Source organism: Ranitomeya imitator, chromosome 6 (assembly GCF_032444005.1).
Source record: "Ranitomeya imitator isolate aRanImi1 chromosome 6, aRanImi1.pri, whole genome shotgun sequence".
NCBI lineage: Eukaryota > Metazoa > Chordata > Amphibia > Anura > Dendrobatidae > Ranitomeya > Ranitomeya imitator.
In genome coordinates this window covers 339,197,807-339,220,620 of record NC_091287.1, presented here as the reverse complement: position 1 = coordinate 339,220,620, position 22,814 = coordinate 339,197,807, and the positions used below count along the sequence as shown (strand labels likewise).

At 42.2% G+C, this 22,814-nt stretch overlaps 1 protein-coding gene across 2 annotated transcripts in view; it reads left to right on the top strand.

The window, feature by feature from the left end:
* The window catches only part of RIPOR2 (RHO family interacting cell polarization regulator 2), a 270,446-nt gene that overhangs the window by 133,729 nt on the left and 113,903 nt on the right, over positions 1 to 22,814 (top strand). For both annotated transcript variants that reach the window (XM_069730892.1, XM_069730893.1), the window contains exons 3-6: positions 3,990 to 4,145; positions 10,042 to 10,120; positions 10,317 to 10,340; positions 13,615 to 13,668. In XM_069730892.1, coding sequence (XP_069586993.1) covers positions 3,990 to 4,145; positions 10,042 to 10,120; positions 10,317 to 10,340; positions 13,615 to 13,668 — 313 coding nt within the window. The remainder of the gene's footprint in view (positions 1 to 3,989; positions 4,146 to 10,041; positions 10,121 to 10,316; positions 10,341 to 13,614; positions 13,669 to 22,814) is intronic.

Below are 22,814 nucleotides of genomic sequence, written 5' to 3'. Positions count from 1 at the left end.
AAACTTAGTTTTTTCTATAAAATTATTGTTGTGTAAAAGCACCAAAACACAAGAATAAAAGATCTAAACGAGGTATCGCTGTAATCGTGACCCGAAGAATAAAGCTGCTTTATCATTTTTTTTTTTTTTATTTTTTTTAGTTTTTGATTTGTTTTAAATCAGTGATATATTTCTTGCTAAGATTTTTGTGAAAAGTGTACTTTTAAATTATGACTGAAAATAATAATTAGAAGCAAACTCAGTGATACTGTGCCCTTTCTGGTCTCTTGGCTATATTTAAATTATTTCATGTCCTCAGCAGGCTGCATTGAAAAGAAAAAGAATCCTTATTTTATTTGAGGAAACCGGCAGAGATGGATGGGCTATCTCACAGGGATAGATCCTATACAAATCCCTAACTTGCTTGAGCCTGCTAGGTGAACATCACTACCTCAGAGAGGAAGTAGACAGGCTTTGTTGTCACCCAGCCTGGTTTCCCAATGACCCAAAGAGATTTTTTGCAGTTGCTGATAGCTCAAAAACTGTATGGTGTCACAAATGTCCGGCGGGTTTGGCGTAGTGACCGGCGGTAACCTCAAGATGTCACCGCTGGTCACTAATGCTGCACTCACAGCAGCTCATTCTCCAAAGTTCTCAGCCTGAACGGTCGCATTTTGGTTGCTTCCAGGTTGAAAACTGTTTATCCCCAGACATGGAATACTGCATGGGACAAAGTTAAGGACAGGTGAGGGATATGTTTGTTTTTTAATTGTTTTATTACAGGAGACAATGGCTTCAATGGAATGGGCGTTAGGTTAGTATAACTGTTTATTTTTAAGCAAAAAAAGCAGATCACAGACATGGCACAAAACTAACGTAATTTCAAATGGCAACTTTCTTGGCTTTAAGAGACACTAAAAGAAATCAAGAACAAAAAATGTGTTGGTCGGTAATGGTTACTTTAACCAGGCATAAATGGAAAAATTATGGAAACAAACAAAAAAACACTCCAAAACATCACTAGTATTTTGTTGCACCACCTCTGGCTTTTATAACAGCTTGCAGTCTCTGAGGCATGGACTTAATGAGTGTCAAACATTACTCTTCATCAATCTGGCTCCAACTTTCTCTGATTGCTGTTGCCAGATCAGCTTTGCAGGTTGGAGCCTTGTCATGGACCATTTTCTTCAACTTCCACCAAAGATTTTCAATTGGATTGAGACCCGGACTATTTGCAGGCCATGACATTGACTTTGTGTCTTTTTTCAAGGATTGTTTTCACAGTTTTTGCTCTATGGCAGGATACATCATCATCTTTAAAAATTATTTTGTCATCCCCCAAACATCCTTTCAATTGATGGGATAAGAAAAGTGTCCAAAATATCAACATAAACTTGTGCATTTATTGAAGTAATGTAATGATGTAATGACAGCCATCTCCCCAGTGCCTTTACCTGACATGCAGTCCCATATCATCAATGACTGGAAATTTGCATGTTCTCTTCAGGCAGTCATCTTTATAAATCTCATTGGAACGGCACCAAACAAAAGTTCCAGCATCATCACCTTGCCCAATGCAGATTCGCGATTCATCACTAAATATGACTTTCATCCAGTCATCCACAGTCCACGATTGCTTTTCCTTAGGCCATTGTAACCTTGTTTTTTTCTGTTTAGGTGTTAGTAATGGCTTTCGTTTAGCTTTTCTGTATGTAAATCCCATTTCCTTTAGGCGGTTTCTTACAGTCTGGTCACAGACGTTGACTCCAGTTTCCTCCCATTCGTTCCTCTTTTGTTGTGCATTTCCTGTTTTGGAGACATATTCCTTTAAGTTTCCGGTCTTGACGCTTTGATGTCTTCCTTGGTCTACCAGTATGTTTGCCTTTAACAATCTTCCCATGTTTGTATTTGGTCCAGATTTTAAACACAGCTGACTGTGAACAACCAACATCTTTTGCAACATTGCGTGATGATTTACCCTCTTTTAAGAGTTTGATAATCCTCTCCTTTGTTTCAATTGATATCTCTCGTGTTGAAGCCATGATTCATGTCAGTCCACTTGTTGCAACAGCTCTACAAGGTGTGATCACTCCTTTTTAGATGCAGACTAACAAGCAGATCTAATTTGATGCAGGTGTTGTTTTTGGGCATGTAAATTTACAGGGTGATTCCATATTTTTTTTTTCCTCAGAATTGAGTGATTCCATAATTTTTACCCTACGATTGGCTAAAAAAAGTAACCATTACTGACTACCACATTTTTTGTTCTTGATTTCTTTGTATTTCTTAAAGCCAGAAAGTTGCCATTTGAAATGACTGTAGTTTTGTGCCATGTCTGTGATCTGTGTTTTTTTTTTTCTACAAAATTAAACAACTGAATGAACATCCTCCAAGGTCGGTGATTCCATAATTTTTGCCAGGGGTTGTAGACACCTCTCCATTACTAAGGCCACAAACATGAACCCCACTTGCCACAGGCCAAGTGGAAAGAGCCGGACAAAGCGCCAGAATTGGCGCCTCTAGTAGAGGCGCCTTTTCTGGACCGCTGCGGGCTGCTATTTTAAGGCCAAAGGGGTCCAATATCCATGGCACCTTACCAGCCTGAGAATACTATTACCCCCTCAGTTGTCTGCTTTAGCTTGGCCGGTAGTCAAAAATGCGGGAGACCCCACCTGTTTTCTTTTAAATTATTTATTTAAATAATTAAACCAGCATGGGGATCCCTATATTCTTTCTATTGTTTAGAGCACTGGCTGATGAACACTCCCATCAGCCGACACCTGCTCTTGCTGTTTAGTGGCAGCAGGCGTAGGCTGATGGGAAAAGTAGTCCCATCAGCCATCTCCAGTGATCAGAAGTAAAAAGTTTACCTCTTATCATAGTTGCGGGCTCATGCTTCATTTGACAACATGGTAACCGCAGCACTCTGACCGGTGGTAATGATTTTACCGCCGATCAGAAGCAGTGTTTGCCACACTATCATTCGGATGACAGCATGAGAAATACCCGGTGTTTGGGGTCCTGGACCCGAACAGTAACACTGACTTCCTAGTGAAATCTGTGTTCAGGGTCCGTGCCCAAACAGTAGGTGTTAGGTACAGACCCCGAACTTTACTGTTCCGGTTCGCCCATCTCTACCCAGGATCCCTAAAGGTCAATAAATCTGTTTCTCATTTCCATCAAGCTGGATACAAATTAGTATCACGCTGTTATAGCATTCAATCTTGTCTACATGATGTAGTGCCATAAATTTGGTTCCAGAGTTTTGCCATCTGTTCAATCACCAGTTGCATTTCTGTTTAGCATAGTTGTAATCTACCGGTCTTGTTACTTGTTAAAGTGCGGTTGTGCTTCCCATGTCTTCTAAATCATATGTCTTCACTTTAAATAAAGAATTACAAAAAAAAGACAGGACCGAGGATAATGGGTCCTCATGATCATGATACAGCATTTCAGAAAGGAGTATACGAGTTGGGTAGCCATTTGTGCATGTGGCTTTCTCCATTGCAGTTTATTAAGATTGTAAGATGCTAGGCAGTTACCAAAATCTTTAGCACTAACACAATGCATGTATGTGGCCCTTATGGTAATTAAAATGTTGATTGGGGAAGAGGACTCCATAGCATCAAATAGTTTGAGTACTGGAAGTTTATTTTGCACCTGTCTTAAAACATCAAAAGTATATCCCATATGTGTCAATGTCTTGCAGTAATTTCCCTTACATATTTTAATGCAGGTCTTTTAAAAGTGGTTTGGGTTCCTTAATGTGACCCTCAGACATAGAATGGTTGTGTACCTATGACCTAACACCCCATTTTTTTCTGCAGTGTTAGATTTTTGACGCTCATGTTTATTTTATATATTTATCTAAAAGTGTGAATAGGATATTTTGCCTTCGGTCGGATCTGCCTTAAATTTGCCTTCGGTTACATATGTGCTTATACTGACAAGTTTACTTTTTTTTTCTTTTCTTTTTAAAGCTCATTTGATCTGTGTTTTTATTTTAACAGATGCAATTCTTTTCTTGGAAACTCTTCAATTCCAAAAAAGCCACAAGCAAAGCAGAAGAAAATGCATAATCTGGGCCACAAAAACAGCAGCGCTTCAAAAGAACCTCAGCCAGAAAGAGTGGAAGAAATATATAGCGCCTTAAAAAATGGTCTTGAGTAAGTTATGAATAAATATTGATATACAGTATGTATAAGTTGTGAAACCACTCCTCTATACAGTAGATACAATTGTCTGAACTGGAGGTCTGCTCTGACGAAATAGTAAAGACTTGTTTAAAAATGTTGCGTGGCAACATCGGTAGATTAGTAGCTGTCCAGGAGGAAAGTATTGTTTACTCCAGATGGGCAAAGAGAGAACTAACTGAAAGGATATTGCCCAAATCTAATGTATTGAATGGTCTCTTACAGGGTTCATTAACTCTTCACTTCATCATTCTGTTGTCCACTTAGTGCTAACTCTTCTATTGCCAAGTTTCCACCTCTGTCCACCTCTCTTTCATACATATACTGTGCATCCAACCTTAACACCATCATGGTTTCTTATTTAATCTCCATTTTAAATCCAAGTAGATTTTTAAGTATTATAACCTATTAACCATAAACTTGCACCTTCTTTATTGTATTAGTGATGGCATTCTACTTTGATCAACACCACCACCATTATGTTTACCTTTTACTTCTCATCATGGGGCCTTTGGTGGAACTGCAGACCAATGTTTCTAGATTGTAAAGGTTCCTTGATGTTTGTTGTTTGTTGCAGTAATATCCAAATAAAACTTTTGAGTTTGAAAGAAAGTCGCTACTTGGTTTTTCCTCCTGCAAATATCCCTCTAAAAAAAGTTATTCATCCAATAACATTTTTAAATGGGGTTGCTTGTTCCTGCAACCATGTTTGCATATCAGTCTTTACTAGCATGGATCTAAATAACCAGAAATCGCCCATAGTGGGTTTTGGAGAGCAAAATTGTCAAGATGTACTGTAGTGAATAGTCTAATCCTTTCCCGATAACACTGGATTGCCAGGCAGGTTGGTAGACCATGATATAGATTTGATTCCTTTGCGTGAGTCTTAAAGCATTTGAGTATAGTATAAATACTCACTCTGAAGCCCTTCAAGAGGGCAAAGTATGCCTGATTTTTATTGCATTTCAAAATATCTCTCTGATGTGAGGCACTTGGCTGCTCGATCCTTTGCTGCTTATGTTATTTGATGTGTGAATTCTAGGGAGTCATTGTACTATTTAGTCGGGGGTCTATCTGTGATGTATATAGTAAGTGGTAGTATTTTGTAATTTGTCTCTCCCCACCTGTCCCATTGTGTGCCAAGTATATTGGACTTGGCTCCAGTCTGTGTCCCTGAGTTATAGCCTGTGCTATATAGCTCCTAACCTGTGGATATGAGAAGAGAAGCATGGGAATATTTTGTTTAATTTCCTCCATAGTTGGGATCTTTTTTTGTTACATGTTTGTGTTGTGAAGATTCTGTGCCGCCTCCAGATTTTAATATGACCTGTTGGTCACCATCTTGGAAGATCGGATTACTTACAATTCATGTACAGATGTACCAAAGGCGATACGTGTGGTTGATTCCTAATTTTGTTCCAAGCCTTCCAGGTTGCATACAATAGGGTGTTGTATTTCATGTCTTCGGTCATTTGTGCATGTGGTGTGTGTAGGAGGTTGGGTAATGACGAGCAGGTTTTCAACATTTGCTGTTCTAACATGATTAATGCATAATTTGATGCCTGCCATATCCAGTCATGCATACTTAAACTTGGGCTGTTATAATTTAATTTCTGATACTTTTAAAATGCATACCTCCATCCTCTCTCCACTCTTGTATTATGTTTTAAGTGATTCCTGATTTCCCTGCCCTCTCCATATAAACGGTGACCTGGATAGTTTGTGTCCTTCTTCTTTCAGTTTTAACTAGATAAACAATGAGACAAGCCAAGGTTGCTATACTGTCTTTACTGTCACCTTGAGGAGATTCACCCTTCATAAAATTGTTATGTTAGGCCCCTTTCACACATCAGTTTTTTGTCATCAGTCACAATCTGTCGAATTTTGAAAAAAACCGGATCCGTCGCAGATTGTGAAAAACTGATGTGACACATCCGTTTTTTCTCCAGATCTGACTAGCTGATCTGGTTAATTGGATCCTAAAAAAAATCGGAGCATGCTCAATTAAAAAAACAAACGGAATCCGTCACTGGATGACAGAATTCGGCACCAAAGGCTTCCATTCCAGCAAACAATGGGTGGCGACAGATCCGTCGCTGTTTTTTTAACAGACACAAACTTTACTATGTCCGTTGTCTCCGGCTGCCAGACAAACCATTTTCGACGGATCCGGCGAACAAGTGATGAAACGTGAGGCCATCTGTCGGTAATACAAGTCTATGAGAAAGAACGGCATCAGTGGCATCAGTCGCCGGATCCGTTTTTTTTTTTTCAAAATTCAACGGATTGCGACTGATGGCAAAAAACTGATGTGTGAAAGGGGCCTAAATGTCCACCTCAGTTGTATTTATGATTCAATGTTGGCATAGTATAACTGTTGTGGACGTCTATTGATCTCTACCACCTAGTTCCCTATGGAGATTTTAACATCTGACCATATCTTGGTGCATGTCATCTAAGTGCAGTCTCATTTCTGCAAAAGCCGACAATAGAGAAGATGGAGTAATTAACTTTTCTACACCTTTGCTTCGATTTTTCTAAAGCGAGGGAATTGGATCACACTAAGCTGACACTCTGCTCAAAACTGGGAACACAGTTTGAGCAGAGTGTCATTAAAGGGGATGTCCACTACTAGGACCGCCCCATCTCAATCTGAATGTTTATTCCCGTTAAAATAACACTTTTACTCCCCTCCGGTACTAGCGCAGTTCCAGTGGTGTCTGTTCTTGCTACCCTCGGGCTCACATTGGGTTGTTGCGTTCTGTGAGCGCTGCACCCAATCAGTGCCGGCTTCACGGTCCCCACCTTCAGTTGTATCGAACATCAACAGGAAGTCGGAGAGTTCTTGAATGTTTCCTGTTTTTTTTGTTTGTTTTTTTCACTTGACTCAATAGTTAATAATTTGGCCGCTCGATACAGCTTTCAACGTTGCTCAAATTATCAGGATGATAATGTTCCTCGTGCCTATAACATACAATGGTATGTTATGAAATGTGTTGAGTACATCAGTCGACGTATGTCAGGAACTTTGATATTTTGGGTACTAGGTATTTGATCCCATAAATTTAATTGATGCTTATATTTTTCTCACTTCACGTCACAAATTTTTAGACTATTTAGTGCTGATGTATCACACACAAATCGGATTACAAAAATATTTACCCACCGGTTCTAATGTAACAAAATGAGTAAAAATCCAAGGGGGAGGGTTGAATAATTTTGCAAGCCAGTGTAGATGTTGTGTGGGGATTGCTTACCATTTTATCTAGACAGTACAGTGTACTACTTTGAAACCCTCTCCCAAAATTATGTATTCAGCGACCAGGCCTGGTAATAGATTTGTATGTTCCACTGAATATCTCCCTGGGTCACTTATGTCGTGCGCTGTCATGCCGTGTAATCTTTCCAGATCAGTATTACTACCTCTGTAGATGCAGAAATGTGCGGTGCTGTGTAGCATGAGTTTATCCAGGGTGCGTTTATAAAAGGATCAATCTGGTCCCCTGACACTTTTAGGGTAAGTTCACACAGGGCGTTCTTGCTGCGTTTTGTTGCTGTGCTTTTTTTATGCTAATTTTCAGCTGCTTTTTACAGTACCAGCAAAGCCTATGAGATTTCAGAAATCTCATTCACACACATTGTTTTTTTGTGTGATCAGTATTTTGTGCTTTGCTGCGTTTTTTGGACGTAGAGCATGTCACTTCTTTCAGCGTTTTTCCAGCGTTTTTTCAACGTTTTCCACCCATTGACTTGAATGGATGGTGGAAAAAAACGCTGCAAATACGCAGGTTGACTATTCTTGCCGCATATTTGCTGCAGAAAAGTCAATGACAGCTGGATGTGATGTCACACTCGGCTCTGCTGCATCTAGATGGCAGGCTGCATGATGGGTCCATGCAGCCTGTCATCCAGCAGAGCGGATACCCCCATTCACTTGAATGGAGGGTCTGACAATACGGTGTTTGACGTCCTGTCATATACATGACAGCGCGTCAAACACCGCTTCTGATCGGCGGGGAAATCATGCCCACCGGACAGAGAGCCGTGGTGCCCACGCTGTCAGAAGACAGCGGGAGCACTCAGCTGTGATCGGAGGTATAACCTTCACCTCCAGTCACTGGTGTCAGCTGATGGACTACTGATCCCACCATCTGACACCTACAGCCGCTAATTACAGTGAGAGCAGAAGCGGCGGATGGGAGTTTTCATCTACTGCTCCTGCGCTATAAATAAATAAAAAAGAAAAAAAAACCTGCGTGGGTTCCCCCCTAATATTTGATAACCAGCCAGCCCAAACTCACAGCTCGGGGCTGCAACCCTCAGCTGTCAGCAAGGCTAGTTATCAAGAATAGAGGGGTCCACACTAAAAATAGCAGCCCGCAGCTGCCCAGAAAAGGTGCATCAATTCTGGCACTTTGCCCGTCTCTTCCCACTTGCCCTGTAGCAGTGGCAAGTGGGTAATGAGGGGTTAATGTCACCTTCCTATTGTAAGGTGAAATTAAGCCAGCTTCATAATGGAGAGGTGTCAATAAGACACCTATCTATTACTAATCCTATAGTAATTAAAGGGTTAAATAAACACACGCGAGCACGCAGAAAAGTCTTTTAATGAAATAAAACACCACACAGTTTTACCATTTTGTTATTCTGCCATTCCAAGCGAAGCCATCCATTTTCTGAAATAAAAATAAAATAATAAACCAAGAGTACACTCCCTGATTCATCGCAGTCCGATATAACAAGTGTCCCATGCAGTATCTGGGGGAGATAATGCTTACACTCGGGAGCGCTGCTAATGTGACCGCTGCGGCTGTAAGCGACTGGGGAATGAATGATACGCAGCGGGCGCAGGCTCAGTAACTAGCGATGACGTCACCGAGCCTGCGCTCCCTCACTGCCTGACCTCAGGTAACCTCTGCGCCGTGGAAAAATGCCAGGGAAGAGGATACCGCAGGTAATCTATCTATCTATTCTGTCTATTCATTCTATCTATCTATCTATAGGAAGTTTTTTTTTTCTGTGTGCACTCAACTTTATTGGCATGCACAAAGAGAAAAAAAACGCATGTGAAAAACACACCAAAAATGAGACAAACGCACCAAAACCTGCGTTTTTGACGCAGCTTCTTTACTGCCAATATGATCAGGTTTTGCTGCAGAAAAAAACACAGCAAAAACTCCCTGTGTGAACTTACCCTTAAACTGCGCTCCGTATTGTATTGGCGACCTGATTTGCTGGATCACTGAATGTGTATAGGTTTCCATTGTTCACTGCAGCTTTGATGCATTATACAGTATATACGTCTACAAATCGGAGAACAGTAGTATAAGATCTAGTTTTCCTAAATACTTTTTTTTTTTTTCTTTGTGTCCAATCCCAGTTTTGTTATGTTATAATAAATAAATAAACAAATGCAAAAAACACATTGTGGAACTAAGGCTTGCGAGTGATACAATTTAGATTATTTCTGTTTTGGCCCGAAAATGCAGCTGAATGATGACATCCTGTGAATCCATCCATAGGACCACATTTAAACCAATTTGACCATCCATATGAGTTTTCCTGGCTAAATATCATCCGTTCATAACTTTATTTTACTACATATTTTTCCATGACAAAATTTTCGAGAACAGATGTAGAGGAGGCCTAATGACCTTCTATCTCCCGTTAGTGAGAACATGATCATCTGTAACAGATGGAATATTGATATCTACTTTAATGTATGTTTGGTTGATACTAACATGATTTTGTATTGCCTTTCTTCAGTAGAATGTCGGCTTTCATATATGTGAATTACCCATAAGCTGTGGTTCCTACAATAGGCAGACTAAATTACTAATGATGCCTGGTGTTTGATTTCTATTGATAGTGAGTGCCTGGAAGTTCATCAGACTGAGCTAGACAAGCTGACTGCCCAACTAAAGGACATGAAGAGAAATTCAAGACTGGTAAGTCGCCCGCACTGGAATTCATTCTGGAGTTTGTGTGGATAACCACCGATGACTGCCATAGAAACCCGAGCCATGCACACTGTATTGTATCCTAGATGGTGACCCTGTCGCCCAGCGCTGATTTCTATACCCAAAGTAGAATATTTATTCTAATTGTTGTAGCTGACATTGATGTATCCATTTTTCATTTTAGGGGGTCTTGTATGATCTGGATAAGGTATGTGTTTCTACATGTCTTGCTATTTGTTTTGGATAGGGCTTCTCAATCGTAAATTTAGTACCCATATAAAAAATACTCATGATCTTTACACGTCATGGTTTACATTTGATATATTCGCATTGAATAATTTCATAAATGGCTGCCTACACATGTAGAGCAGTGGTGATTTTTACATCAACTTATTTTATCATTCGTGTAAATTAGCATGTTTGATTTTGGACATTCTGAATGCAAATATTTACAACATGAACAGTTTTTGATCACTATGCATTTTTCATTATTGGTAAAACAGGTAATTCCTGTACTATGTAAATTTTTATTAGTAATCACATTTGTCACGTTTTTTGTGCTTCCTCTTCAGAATCTCATATTGATTTTAGCGATTACTAGGTAATCCTTTATAGCTGTGAACACGTGACATAGTTTCAAAGAACATCAGGTCCACTTTCAAAACTCACTTCTTGAAAAAAGTTATGAAACAAGACTTCCTTTTTCATCTTAGTTCACTGTGCGGCCAGAGTGTAGCAATATCCATTCTTGCTTGAGATTCCGAGATCTGATGTTACATTTTCTGTTTAGCAACAAGACCTTTTTGCAAAGCATAGTTGTCACTAACCTGTTTAGGTCACACAATAGCTTGGACACAATCTCTTCACCTACAAACTGTCCAGAGACTTAAAGGGGTTGTCCGTCCAAAATAAAAAGTCTGCTGTCACTCTGTGTGACTGCAGATTTATGAATCCCCCAGCACACGCCCTGTTCCCTGCGAGGTTTCACCAGTTTCTGAGCCGGCAACGGCTGTGATATATGCCTTATACATACTCCCGTCACATCCAAACATAGACTAGGTGTGAACAGGTACTAACCTATAGTCAAGAAACTCGTATACAATCAAAAAAATAAGGCAGCACTCTGTAGCACCAAAACTTGCAAACATGAAATATGAAAATTGAATTGCATTACTGCACTAGAAATATGAAAAATTAAGAAAATTTAGCGCATAAATTGGCCAATTAATGTGTACTTGGTAGCCACGATAAGGCATTTTTCGTTTACCAGGACCAACCATTTAACAATGCCAATCTTCGCTTAGAATAAAGTTCTCATCTGTATGGGGACCTGTGAATCCTCTCTTAGACTAAAATCTATATCTCTGTGGAGGGGTAGGGTCCTGCCTTGATTAAAAACGCCTGTAGCGAAGAGGCGGAGTGCTCAGTCAGAAGGCTAATGAATACAAATTCATAGTCTCTTAGCTACAGGCGTTTTTAATCAAGGCAGGACCCTACCCCTCCACAGAGATACAGATATTAGTTTAAAGGGAACCTGTCACCCCGTTTTTGAAAGATGAGATATAAATAGTGTGAAATAGGGGCAGAGCTGGGCTTTACATTAGTGTCCTTTTGGTGCCTTTATTCCCCCGGGATGCTGCTGAAATACCTTTGTGAAGTGTCCGTTTTGTCCTGTCAGTCAAGTTGGTCAGGTCGAATGGGCGTTGTAAAATAGCGGTTCCTCCCCCTGATTCTCGGCTTGTCTTTCGTAAACGCGATCTGTGAATAGCACAGATCGCGCTTTTTCTTAGCGCCTGCGCAGTGAATTTGCCTCCGGCGCCTGCGCATTATGTTTTGCCCATCTGTGGGCAAAGCATAATTGACATCATTGCGCATGCGCGGGCCTTCACTTTAGCCGGGGTGCCCCGGAAGTTGTCATATCGGCAAAGTGTTATTCTGGATGCCGTATCTCATCCCACACTGCGAGCGTAAGGCAGGCGAGCGATCTTGGCACAAAACTTACGCTCGCAGTGTGGGATGAGATACGGCATCCAGAATAACACTTTGCCGATATGACAACTTCCGGGGCACCCCGGCTAAAGTGAAGGCCCGCGCATGCGCAATGATGTCAATTATGCTTTGCCCACAGATTGCCGGAGGCAAATTCACTGCGCAAGCGCTAAACATAACGCCAACGGCGGAACTAAACTTCGCAGGGAATTGCATGAGGTGGGGGAGGAACCGCTATTTTACAACGCCCATTCGACCTGACCAACTTGACTGACAGGACAAAACGGACACTTCACAAAGGTATTTCAGCAGCATCCCGGGGGAATAAAGGCACCAAAAGGACACTAATGTAAAGCCCAGCTCTGCCCCTATTTCACACTATTTATATCTCATCTTTCAAAAACGGGGTGACAGGTTCCCTTTAAGAGAGGATTCACAGGTTCCCATACAGATGAAGACGTTATTCTAAGCAAGGATTGGCATTGTTAGGTCCTGGTAAACGAGAAATGCCTTATCGTGGCTACCGGGTACACATGAATTGGCCAGTTTATACTCTAAACTTTCTCAATTTTTCTAGTGCAGTAATGCAATTCAATTTTCATATTTCATGTTTGCAAGTTTGGCGCTACAGAGTGCTGCCTTATCTATTTGATTATACATACTCCCGTGCAGAACCCATCTAGTCGCTGTGGATTAGCTCAATCACCGTGCCCCGTCTAGTGATGCAGCTGTCTATTGGACGCGGCTTCGCTCAATTAAAGTGTATGGAGCGAGGCTGCGTCCCACTACACGGGCTCTTCTCGGGAGTATGTATAACACATACATCACCGCCATTCCCAGCTCAGAAACCACCGAATTCTCATAGCACACAGTGCATGCGCTGGGGGGATTCGTAAATCTGCAGTCACACACATTGACTGCAGACTTATCAATTCTTACACCACCCAACCCCTTTAGGGTATTTGCACATGCTGCGGATTACTTCTTTGGACTTTTACGGACAGATTTTGGTAAATCCGCAGGTAAACCGCACTGCGGAATCACCGCGGATTTAGCGCGATTTTTTGGGGGGATTTTGTGCGGATTCCACCTGCGTTTTTTTTGCACCTGCGGATTCCTATTATGGAGCAGGTGTAAACCGCTGCGGAATCCGTACAAAGAATTGACATGCTGCGGGATAAACAACGCTACATTTCCGCGTGTTTTTTTTCCGCAGCATGTGCACTGCAGATTTTGTTTACATGGTACTGTAAACTCATGGAAAAATGCTGCGAATCCGCAGGGGGCAATCCGCTGCGGATCCACAGCAAAATCCGCAACGTGTGCACATACCTTCAAAGAATGGCCAGGGAAGTGTAGGATAACTAAGTATTTACACATCCACAGCTCAGAGTGCTTGAAAACGTTTTTCGTACAAATCGGATAGCTATTTGTTTTAGCTTCACAATTTGGTAGTGTGTATTAACAAAAGAAATGCAATTTTTTTTTCATAGCAAATCAAGACTATTGAAAGATATATAAGGCGACTGGAGTTTCACATGAGTAAGGTAATTTAATCAGAAACATGGAGAGATACAGTTTTTTTTTTTATCATGCAGTCCCCAATAAGAAATCAATGGATTAAAGCTGTGTTTACACTGCAAATTATCATGATTGAGTTTTCTTGTGACTTTCCTTTTAATTAACCCTTTCATGATTGGGTGCGTTTATATTTTTGCACTTTTTCTTTTTTTTTTTTCTACTTCTTATTCACAAGGCATAACTTTTTTTTTTTTTCGCATCAACATAACCATATCAGGGCTTGTTTTTTGCAGGATGATTTATTTATTTATTTTTTTTAAATAACCAAAAATGTACCGCATCTTTTGGACTATAAGATGCACAGGACCATAAGATGCACCCCAAATTTTCATAAGGAAAATGGGGGGAAAAAAATTAACGCGTCAAATGGGGGTCCGTCTTACAGTCCTGAATTCAGCTTACCCATGGGGATCGACAGCGGAGTCCCAGGGGGGGTTTGGTGGTCCGGAGATTATGACTCACACTGGTGCGCAGGTTTAGCGGTACGGGGGGCTACGGCAACATTTTGTGAAAGCCCGGAGTCCCCGCAAGTCTATTGCCTCGATGCTATGGGCTCCAGGAAAATGGCCTCCGGAGGCGGTACAGGCGCAGATTGGGAATCTCAATCTGCGCCTTTGCCGCCTCCGGCTTGCCATTTTCCCAGAGGCCACAGCATCGAGGCAATAGAAGTTCGGCGGCTTTGGGCTTTCACCAGGCTGGGATGGGAGCGAGATCATCGCCCTGCAGCGCGGATCACCAGAAGAATTGCCCAGCTACTGCTGCCACCACGCTAACTGTAAGTACATTCCGACTATTTAAGACGCACCCGTGTTTTCCCCAAAAATTTTGCGGGAAAAAAGTGTGTCTTAAAGTCCGAAAAATACGGGTAGTTAAATGGTAAAAAAAAAAAAAAAAAAAAATACTCAATTCAGCTATTGTTTTTTGAGCTTTTGTTTTTACAGCATTCATAATGCAGTAAAAATGACCTGGCAACATGATCATTCAGGTCAGAATGACTGCAGCAATACCAAACTGGGATGGTTATTATACGTAACACATGTATATACACACACCATATCTGTTTCCTTGCTTTCATTGGTTTTGTTTTTTTGTTACATTTTATACTGCTAGGTCCAGTAATATTTGGACAGTGACCGAATATTCATGATTTGACCTCTGCATGCCACTTTTTTTTTTTTTTTTTTTTATTTAAAATTAAACAAATGAGAGGCCCCTGAAGTGTAGACTTTCAGGATTAAATAAAGTGGTTTAACAAAAATATCCAGTGAAACCTTTGGAAATTGCAACCGCTTCTCTACAAAGCCTTCTCATTTCAGGGCTCAAAAGTAACTGGATAAATTAACTTTACGGTAAATAAAATGTTCTTGTTTAATACTTTGTAGAGCATCCTTTGCAAGCAATGACTATGACTATCGGAAGTCTGGAAGCCATGGTCATCACCAAATGCTGAGTTTACTCCTTCGTGATGCTTTGCCAGGCCTTTACTGCAGCTGACTTCAGTTGTTTCTTGTTTGTGGGTCTTTCTGTCTTAAAGGGACACTGTCACCTGAATTTGGAGGGAACAATCTTCAGCCATGGAGGCGGGGTTTTTAGGTGTTTGATTCACCTTTTCCTTACCCGCTGGCTGCAATATTGGATTGAAGTTCATTCTCTGTCCTCCGTAGTACATGCCTGCACAAGGCAATCTTGCCTTGCGCAGGCGTGTACTATGGAGGACAGAGAATGAACTTCAATCCAATATTGCAGCCAGCATGCAGCCAGCGGGTAAGGAAAGGGTGAATCAAAAACCCCGCCTCCATGGCTGAAGATTGTACCCTCCAAATTCAGGTGACAGTGTCCCTTTAAATTTTAAGCATGTGAAATGCTGCTCAATGGGGAGAATTTTCCACTTCTTTGCCTTTGGGTTGCTTTTGCAGTATGTTTTGGGTCATGGTTAGTGTTGAGCGATACCGTCCGATACTTGAAAGTATCGGTATCGGATAGTATCGGCCGATACCCGAAAAATATCGGATATCACCGATATCTGATACCAATACAAGTCAATGGGACATCGAGTATCGGAAGGTATTCTCATGGTTCCCAGGGTCTGAAGGAGAGGAAACTCTCCTTCAGGCCCTGGGATCCATAGAGATGTGTAAAATAAAGAATTAAAATAAAAAATATTGATATGCTCACCTCTCCGGCGGCCCCTGGACATCACGCTGGTAACCGGCCGGCTTCTTTGTTTAAAATGAGCGCCTTCAGGACCTGCGAATGACGTTGCGGCTTCTGATTGGTCGCGTGCCGCCCATGTGACCGGCACGCGACCAATCAGAAGCCGCGACGTCATTCGCAGGTCCTTAATTCCTAGAATTAGGAGTTTTGTGAATGAGAATGACGTCGCGGCTTCTGATTGGTCGCGTGCCGGTCACATGGGCGGCACGCGACCAATCAGAAGCCGCGACGTCATTCGCAGGTCCTGAAGATGCTCATTTTAAACAAAGAAGCCGGCCGGTTACCAGCGTGATGTCCAGGGGCCGCCGGAGAGGTGAGCATATCAATATTTTTTATTTTAATTCTTTATTTTACACATCCCTATTGATCCGATACCCGATACCACAAAAATATCGGATCTCGATATCGGAATTCCGATACCGCAAGTATCGGCCGATACCCGATACTTGCGGTATCCGAATGCTCAACACTAGTCATGGTCCATCTGTACTGTGAAGCGCCATCCAATCAACCTTACTGCATTTGAATCTGAGTAGAAAGTATAGTCCTGTACACTTCAGAATTCACCTGACTGCTTCTGTCTTCAGTCACATCATCAATAAACACTAGTGTCCCAGTGCCATTAGAAGCAATGCATGCCCAAGCCATCACACTGCCTCCACCAAGTTTTAGAGGGTGTGGGTTATGAACCGTTCCAATCCTTCTCCATACTTCCTCCTTCCCATCATTTTGGTGCAGGTTGATGTCAGTTGCATCTGTCCAAAGAATGATTTTTCCAGAACTGGGCTGTTTTTTTTAGATGTTTATTTGGCAAATCTGGCCTTTCTAAGATTGATTGTGGCGAATCCTCTGTATTTGCTCTCATGAAGTCTTCTCTTTATGATAGACTAAGATACTGAAACACCTACTTCCTGGAGAGTGTTCTTCATTTGGGAGGATGTTTTTCAATGAGTTTTTCTTCACCATGGAAAGGATTCTGCAATATTCAGCATGGTTGTCTTCTGTGGTCATCCAGGCCCTTTTTATTTTCCCACACTCACCAATGCACTTTTTTTTTTTCTCGTGGGATCACTGCAATAGCTTCCAAATACAATTGCCACACCTGAAGTCCGCTCCAGACTTTTTAGCTGCTTAATTGATGATGAATTAACGAGGAAATAGCCCATGCAGACCATTTAAAGAGCTTTTGTGATAACTGTCCAATTACGTTAGGCCTCTTTTTTAAAAAGAGGCAGCTACATATTAAATAGTCATAATTCCTAAACCCTTACTCCAATTAGGATGGGAAACCGCTCAAATTAAATCGAAGAGTCTGAACATTAAGACCGTATTGATTATATAACTATATCATGAATATGTTTTGGCTAAATTGCCAAAACTTATCACGGTCAAAATATTTCTGGGCCTCACTGTATATGAGATAGTCCATTCTTTTAATCTCTTCTTGACTTTTGAAGCCTGGTTAAAGATGGAACATATGCGTAGCAATGTCAAAACTATTAGCTCTACATATGTTAATTATAGTTAACGTATATTGAGCACTTTTTCAGGCATGTTCCAGGCAGAGTACAACTGAAAAAAAGACGTTGTGTGCACATACCCATAAGATGCAATTACCGTTTGGAATCTGCTTTAATTAACTGCTTAATAACTGATGCTGCCCAGTGAGTGGACTGTGGCAGGTTGTAGGACCCCGCTCTTCTTACCAGGATGAATTTGGTTTAGTAACATCCTCCGCCTATGACTGCTCTTGTTTTCATAAATTTAAAAAGGCAACCAAAAACTAGTCCTCTTTATACTAGCTGAAGATAGTTAGGAGCCTCACTAACACCCACTATTATTGAGGTATCTGCCCAAGAAAGGAACTATATCCTCTTTTGATAGTACAGTACTTGAGTGATTATTATTATTATTATTTATTATTATAGCGCCATTTATTCCATGGCGCTTTACATGTGAGGAGGGGTATGCATAATAAAACAAGTACAATAATCTTTAACAATACAAGTCACAACTGGTACAGGAGGAGAGAGGACCCTGCCCGCGAAGGCTCACAATCTACAAGGGATGGGTGAGGATACAGTAGGTGAGGATAGAGCTGGTCATGCAGTGGTTTGGCTGATCGGTGTTTACTGCAGGTTGTAGGCTTGTCGGAAGAGGTGGGTCTTCAGGTTCTTTTTGAAGGTTTCGATGGTAGGCGAGAGTCTGATATGTTGTGGTAGAGCATTCCAGAGTAGGGGGGATGCACGAGAGAAATCTTGTATGCGATTGTGGGAAGAGGAGATAATAGGGGAGTAGAGAAGGAGATCTTGTGAGGATCGGAGGTTGCGTGCAGGAAAGTACCGGGAGACGAGGTCACAGATGTATGGAGGAGACAGGTTGTGGATGGCTTTATATGTCATGGTTAGGCTTTTGTACTGGAGTCTCTGGGTGATGGGGAGCCAGTGCAGGGATTGACAGAGGGGAGAGGCCGGGGAATAGCGGGGGGACAGGTGGATTAGTCGGGCAGCAGAGTTTAGAATAGATTGGAGGGGTGCAAGAGTGTTAGAGGGGAGGCCACAGAGCAGGAGGTTACAGTAGTCAAGGCGGGAGATGATGAGGGCATGGACTAGGGTTTTTGCAGATTCTTGGTTTAGGAATGTGCGGATCCGTGAAATATTTTTGAGTTGGAGGCGGCAGGAAGTGGAAAGGGTTTGGATATGTGGTTTAAAGGAGGGATCAGTGTCAAGGATTACCCCAAGACAGCGGGCTTGTGGGACTGGGGAGAGTGGGCAGCCGTTTACTGTAATGGATAGGTTCGTTGGGGAGATCGCGTGAGATGGGGGAAAGATGATGAATTCTGTTTTGTCCATGTTAAGTTTTAGAAATCTAGTGGAGAAGAAGGATGAAATAGCAGACAGACATTGAGGGATTCTGGTTAGTAGGGAGGTGATATCTGGTCCAGAGATGTAGATCTGTGTGTCGTCAGCATAGAGATGATACTGAAAGCCGTGAGATTCTATGAGCTGTCCCAGGCCAAAGGTGTAGATGGAGAAGAGCAGGGGTCCTAGAACTGAGCCTTGCGGGACTCCGACAGATAGGGGGCGAGGTGAGGAGGTGGTGTGTGAGTGGGAGACGCTGAATGTACGGTCAGTTAGGTATGATGAGATCCAGGATAGGGCCAATTCTGTGATGCCAAGGGATGAGAGGGTCTGCAGCAGCAGGGAATGGTCCACTGTGTCAAAGGCAGAGGATAGGTCCAGGAGGAGGAGGACAGAGTAGTGTCGCTTGCTCTTGGCGGTTAATAGGTCATTGGTGACCTTAGTTAGGGCAGTTTCAGTGGAGTGGTGTGACCGGAAGCCTGATTGAAAGCGGTCGAAGAAGGAGCAGGAAGATAGATGGGAGGACAGTTCAATATGGACATGTTGTTCCAGTAGTTTTGAGGCAAAGGGGAGAAGTGATATAGGGCGATAGCTAGATACAGAGGATGGGTCAAGAGAGGGCTTTTTGAGGATAGGTGTGATTGTGGCATGTTTAAAGCTTGAGGGGAAAATGCCAGTTGTTAGTGATAGGTTAAAGAGATGGGTTAGGGTTGGGATGAAGACTGTGGTGAGGTTTGGGATGAAGTGGGATGGGAGTGGGTCAAGTGCACAGGTGGTGAGATGCGATCTTGAGAGTAGAGTGGAGAGTCCGTCTTCTGTAATGGTGGAGAAGTTGGTTTTGGAGGTGGAGGGCTGGGTAGTTGGGAGGAAGGGTTCTGGGGGTTGTTTACTAAAATTGTCTCTGATGTTCTCAATTTTCTGCTTGAAAAATGAGGCGAAGTCTTCAGCTGAGATGAGTGGGGAGGGAGGAGGTGCTGGGGGACGGAGGAGAGAGTTGAAGGTGTTGAATAACTGTTTGGGGTTGTGAGACAGGGAGGATATGAGAGATGAGAAGTAGGTTTGTTTTGCTGTGGCGAGCATGGTTTTGAAAGCAGTGAGGGACTGTTTGAATGCGATGAAGTGCTCGATGGAGTGGGATCTTTTCCATCTGCGCTCAGCAGCTCTGGAAGCTCGCCTCAGTTCTTTTGTCATGCTGGTGTGCCAGGGTTGTCTGTTGATTTTGCGAGCTTTGGTATGTGTGAGAGGGGCAAGAGATTCCAAAGCTGCAGCTATTGTGGTGTTATATAGAGTGGCAGCATCATCCGCATTGTGTAGGGAGCTTATGTCTGTGAGAGGGAGGAGGGATTCAGAGAGTGAGTGAAGATCAAGGTGTTTAAGATTTCTGCGAGGGTGTGAGAGTTTGTGGGGTGGGGGTTGTAGACAAGGAGTGGAAAGGGAAGAGAATGTAAGTAGGTTGTGGTCAGAAAGAGGAAGAGGTGAGTTTGAGAGGTTAGATAGGGAGCAGAGGCGGGTGAGAATGAGGTCCAGTGTGTGACCATCTTTGTGGGTGGCTGTAGAAGACCATTGAGTGAGGCCAAAGGAGGAAGTGAGAGATAGAAGTTTAGTGGCAGCTGAGAGGGAAGTGTCAATGGGGATGTTGAAGTCGCCCATGATGATAGTGGGGATGTCAGCGGCGAGGAAGTGGAGTAGCCAGGTGGTGAAGTGGTCGAAGAAGGTGGTGGCTGGCCCTGGGGGACGGTAGATGACAGCCAGTTGGAGGTTGGAGGGGGAGTAGATGCGCACAGAGTGCACCTCAAAGGAAGGGAGGATAACAGAGGGTGGCAGTGGGATTGGGGTGAAGGAGCAGTTATCTGACAGGAGAAAACCAACTCCTCCGCCATGCTTGCTGCTGGGGCGGGGTGTGTGAGAAAGGTGGAAGCCACCGTAAGAGAGTGCCGCAGGGGAGGCTGTGTCAGAAGGGGTGAGCCAGGTTTCAGTGATGCCGAGGAAGGAGAGTTTGTTATTGATAAAGAGGTCATGGATAAATGGAAGTTTATTGCAGTTTATTGATTGATCGCGTCTTGAGGGGAGAGGCAAGTGAGATGGTGCTCTTCTGTGCTGGCTCACTGTAAATGCTGCGGGCACAGATTGACAGTAGCATTTTACAGATTAATAGCTATGGATGGAGCTCTGCTCCGGTCATGGCTGTTAATGGATTTGACACACAGCCAGGATCTGCCTCTGTCTGCCGGGTATAGGGCAGGCTCAGCCTCTGAGCCCGCTCCATACACCTGCTCCCGACTGATAAGTGATAATGAGCGCATCTAATCATTTTTGTAGTTGCCTCTTACGCCACCCTATAGTTTAGAAGCCTAATTTAAGAGGAAGTTTCAGTAAAAAATCAATATAAATGAAAATCTGAATGCCACTAAATACTTCATAACTATATACACCAAAGAAAGTATTCCATGAAGTCAGAGATAACGTACAATAAAAATATAGCCACAAATAAAATTATAAATGCTTTATTAGACACAAGGCCGCCATAAATCACCCAAATCAAGTTAAAAAAATCAATGTGGCATGGGAAGAGACTATAAAAAGTAATTGAAGTAAATGATGCGTTTAATAAAAAGAAGCAATCTGTATTGCAGATAATTAAGTCTATGATCACAGGGAAAAGATAAGAGTGGGATTTTATCAACGTGTCATATGTCAAGTAATGAGTGATTAGCCGGGTACGATGATCACCCAAGTGGTAGAAAAATTTGTTTTATATACCAAGTAATAAAGATATTGTACGGAATCCATGATAATTAACTGCTAAATAATTTGATCATGGGTAATAGACCAGACTGCATGATTGCTATCAGATTGTTCCTCCACCACTCATTCAAATGCACGTTCTGCAGCAGCTGCCTGAGACATGCGTGATTTATGTGTGTATGTATGTGTGTGTGTATATATATATATATATATATATATATATATATATATATATATATATATATATATATATATATATATATTTGCCTAGAATACTACTTCCTGCAATTTGTGCCAACTTCCTGTCCGGAGCTAATGTCCGGAGCTAAGTGACGTCAACAGTGTCCAGTGTCTGATTGGTTGCCGCCTGCTGCGAGCGACCAATCAGAAACGTGCCGTACTGTGACACACTCCGCCCGCCATTTTGGTGTGATTTTTGAATTTTTACCTCACAGCAAGTTTCTACTGCGTGGAGGCGGGCCCAGTGACGTTGCTCTTCAAGCTCCTGCCGAATTTCGTCAAAAAAATGATAATACCATTTACCAAAACTATATATATTTAGTTGTGAAGTGGTTCAGTGACATTTTCACACCAATTTTGAACTTTTGTTTGGTGTTTTCTCCATATACTGCCTATTATTCACTGACTGTTATACTGAGAGACTGCCGTTTATTAACCTCTTCTTTGCCACATTGGGTATATTGCTCTATTATTTGCCACATAAGGACATTGTCCATTATTGCCCAGCAATTTCTCTGCAATATAAACTGCCTATTTATTAATATCTGCATTCCTGCAAAGAACTATTGCCTATTATTAACTGGCTATTTTCCTACTACCTGACACTGCCCACAACACGCAAAGTTGTCGTCTGATGTCTTTCATCCCTCCCCTCATAAGCATGTTCATGGATCCTGTGTAACTGTACCTTAAATAACAAGAATTGTCAAGAGCTGGTGAGTGCAGCCGTTTTTTGTTCTTTCTTACTATTATTTATTAATTGTATTATTCTTACATTTGAATAAATAAAGTATATATGGATTCTAGACTCCCGATTCTTTAGAATCGGGCTGCCATCTAGTATTATATAATTGCCTAGAATACTACTTCCTGCAATTTGTGCCAACTTCCGTGGCTTTGTCCGGAGCTAATGTCCGGAGCTAATGTCCGGAGATAAGTGACGTCAACAGTGTCCAGTGTCTGATTGGTTGCCGCCTGCTGCGAGCGACCAATCAGAAACGTGCCGTACTGTGACACACTCCGCCCGCCATTTTGGTGTGATTTTTGAATTT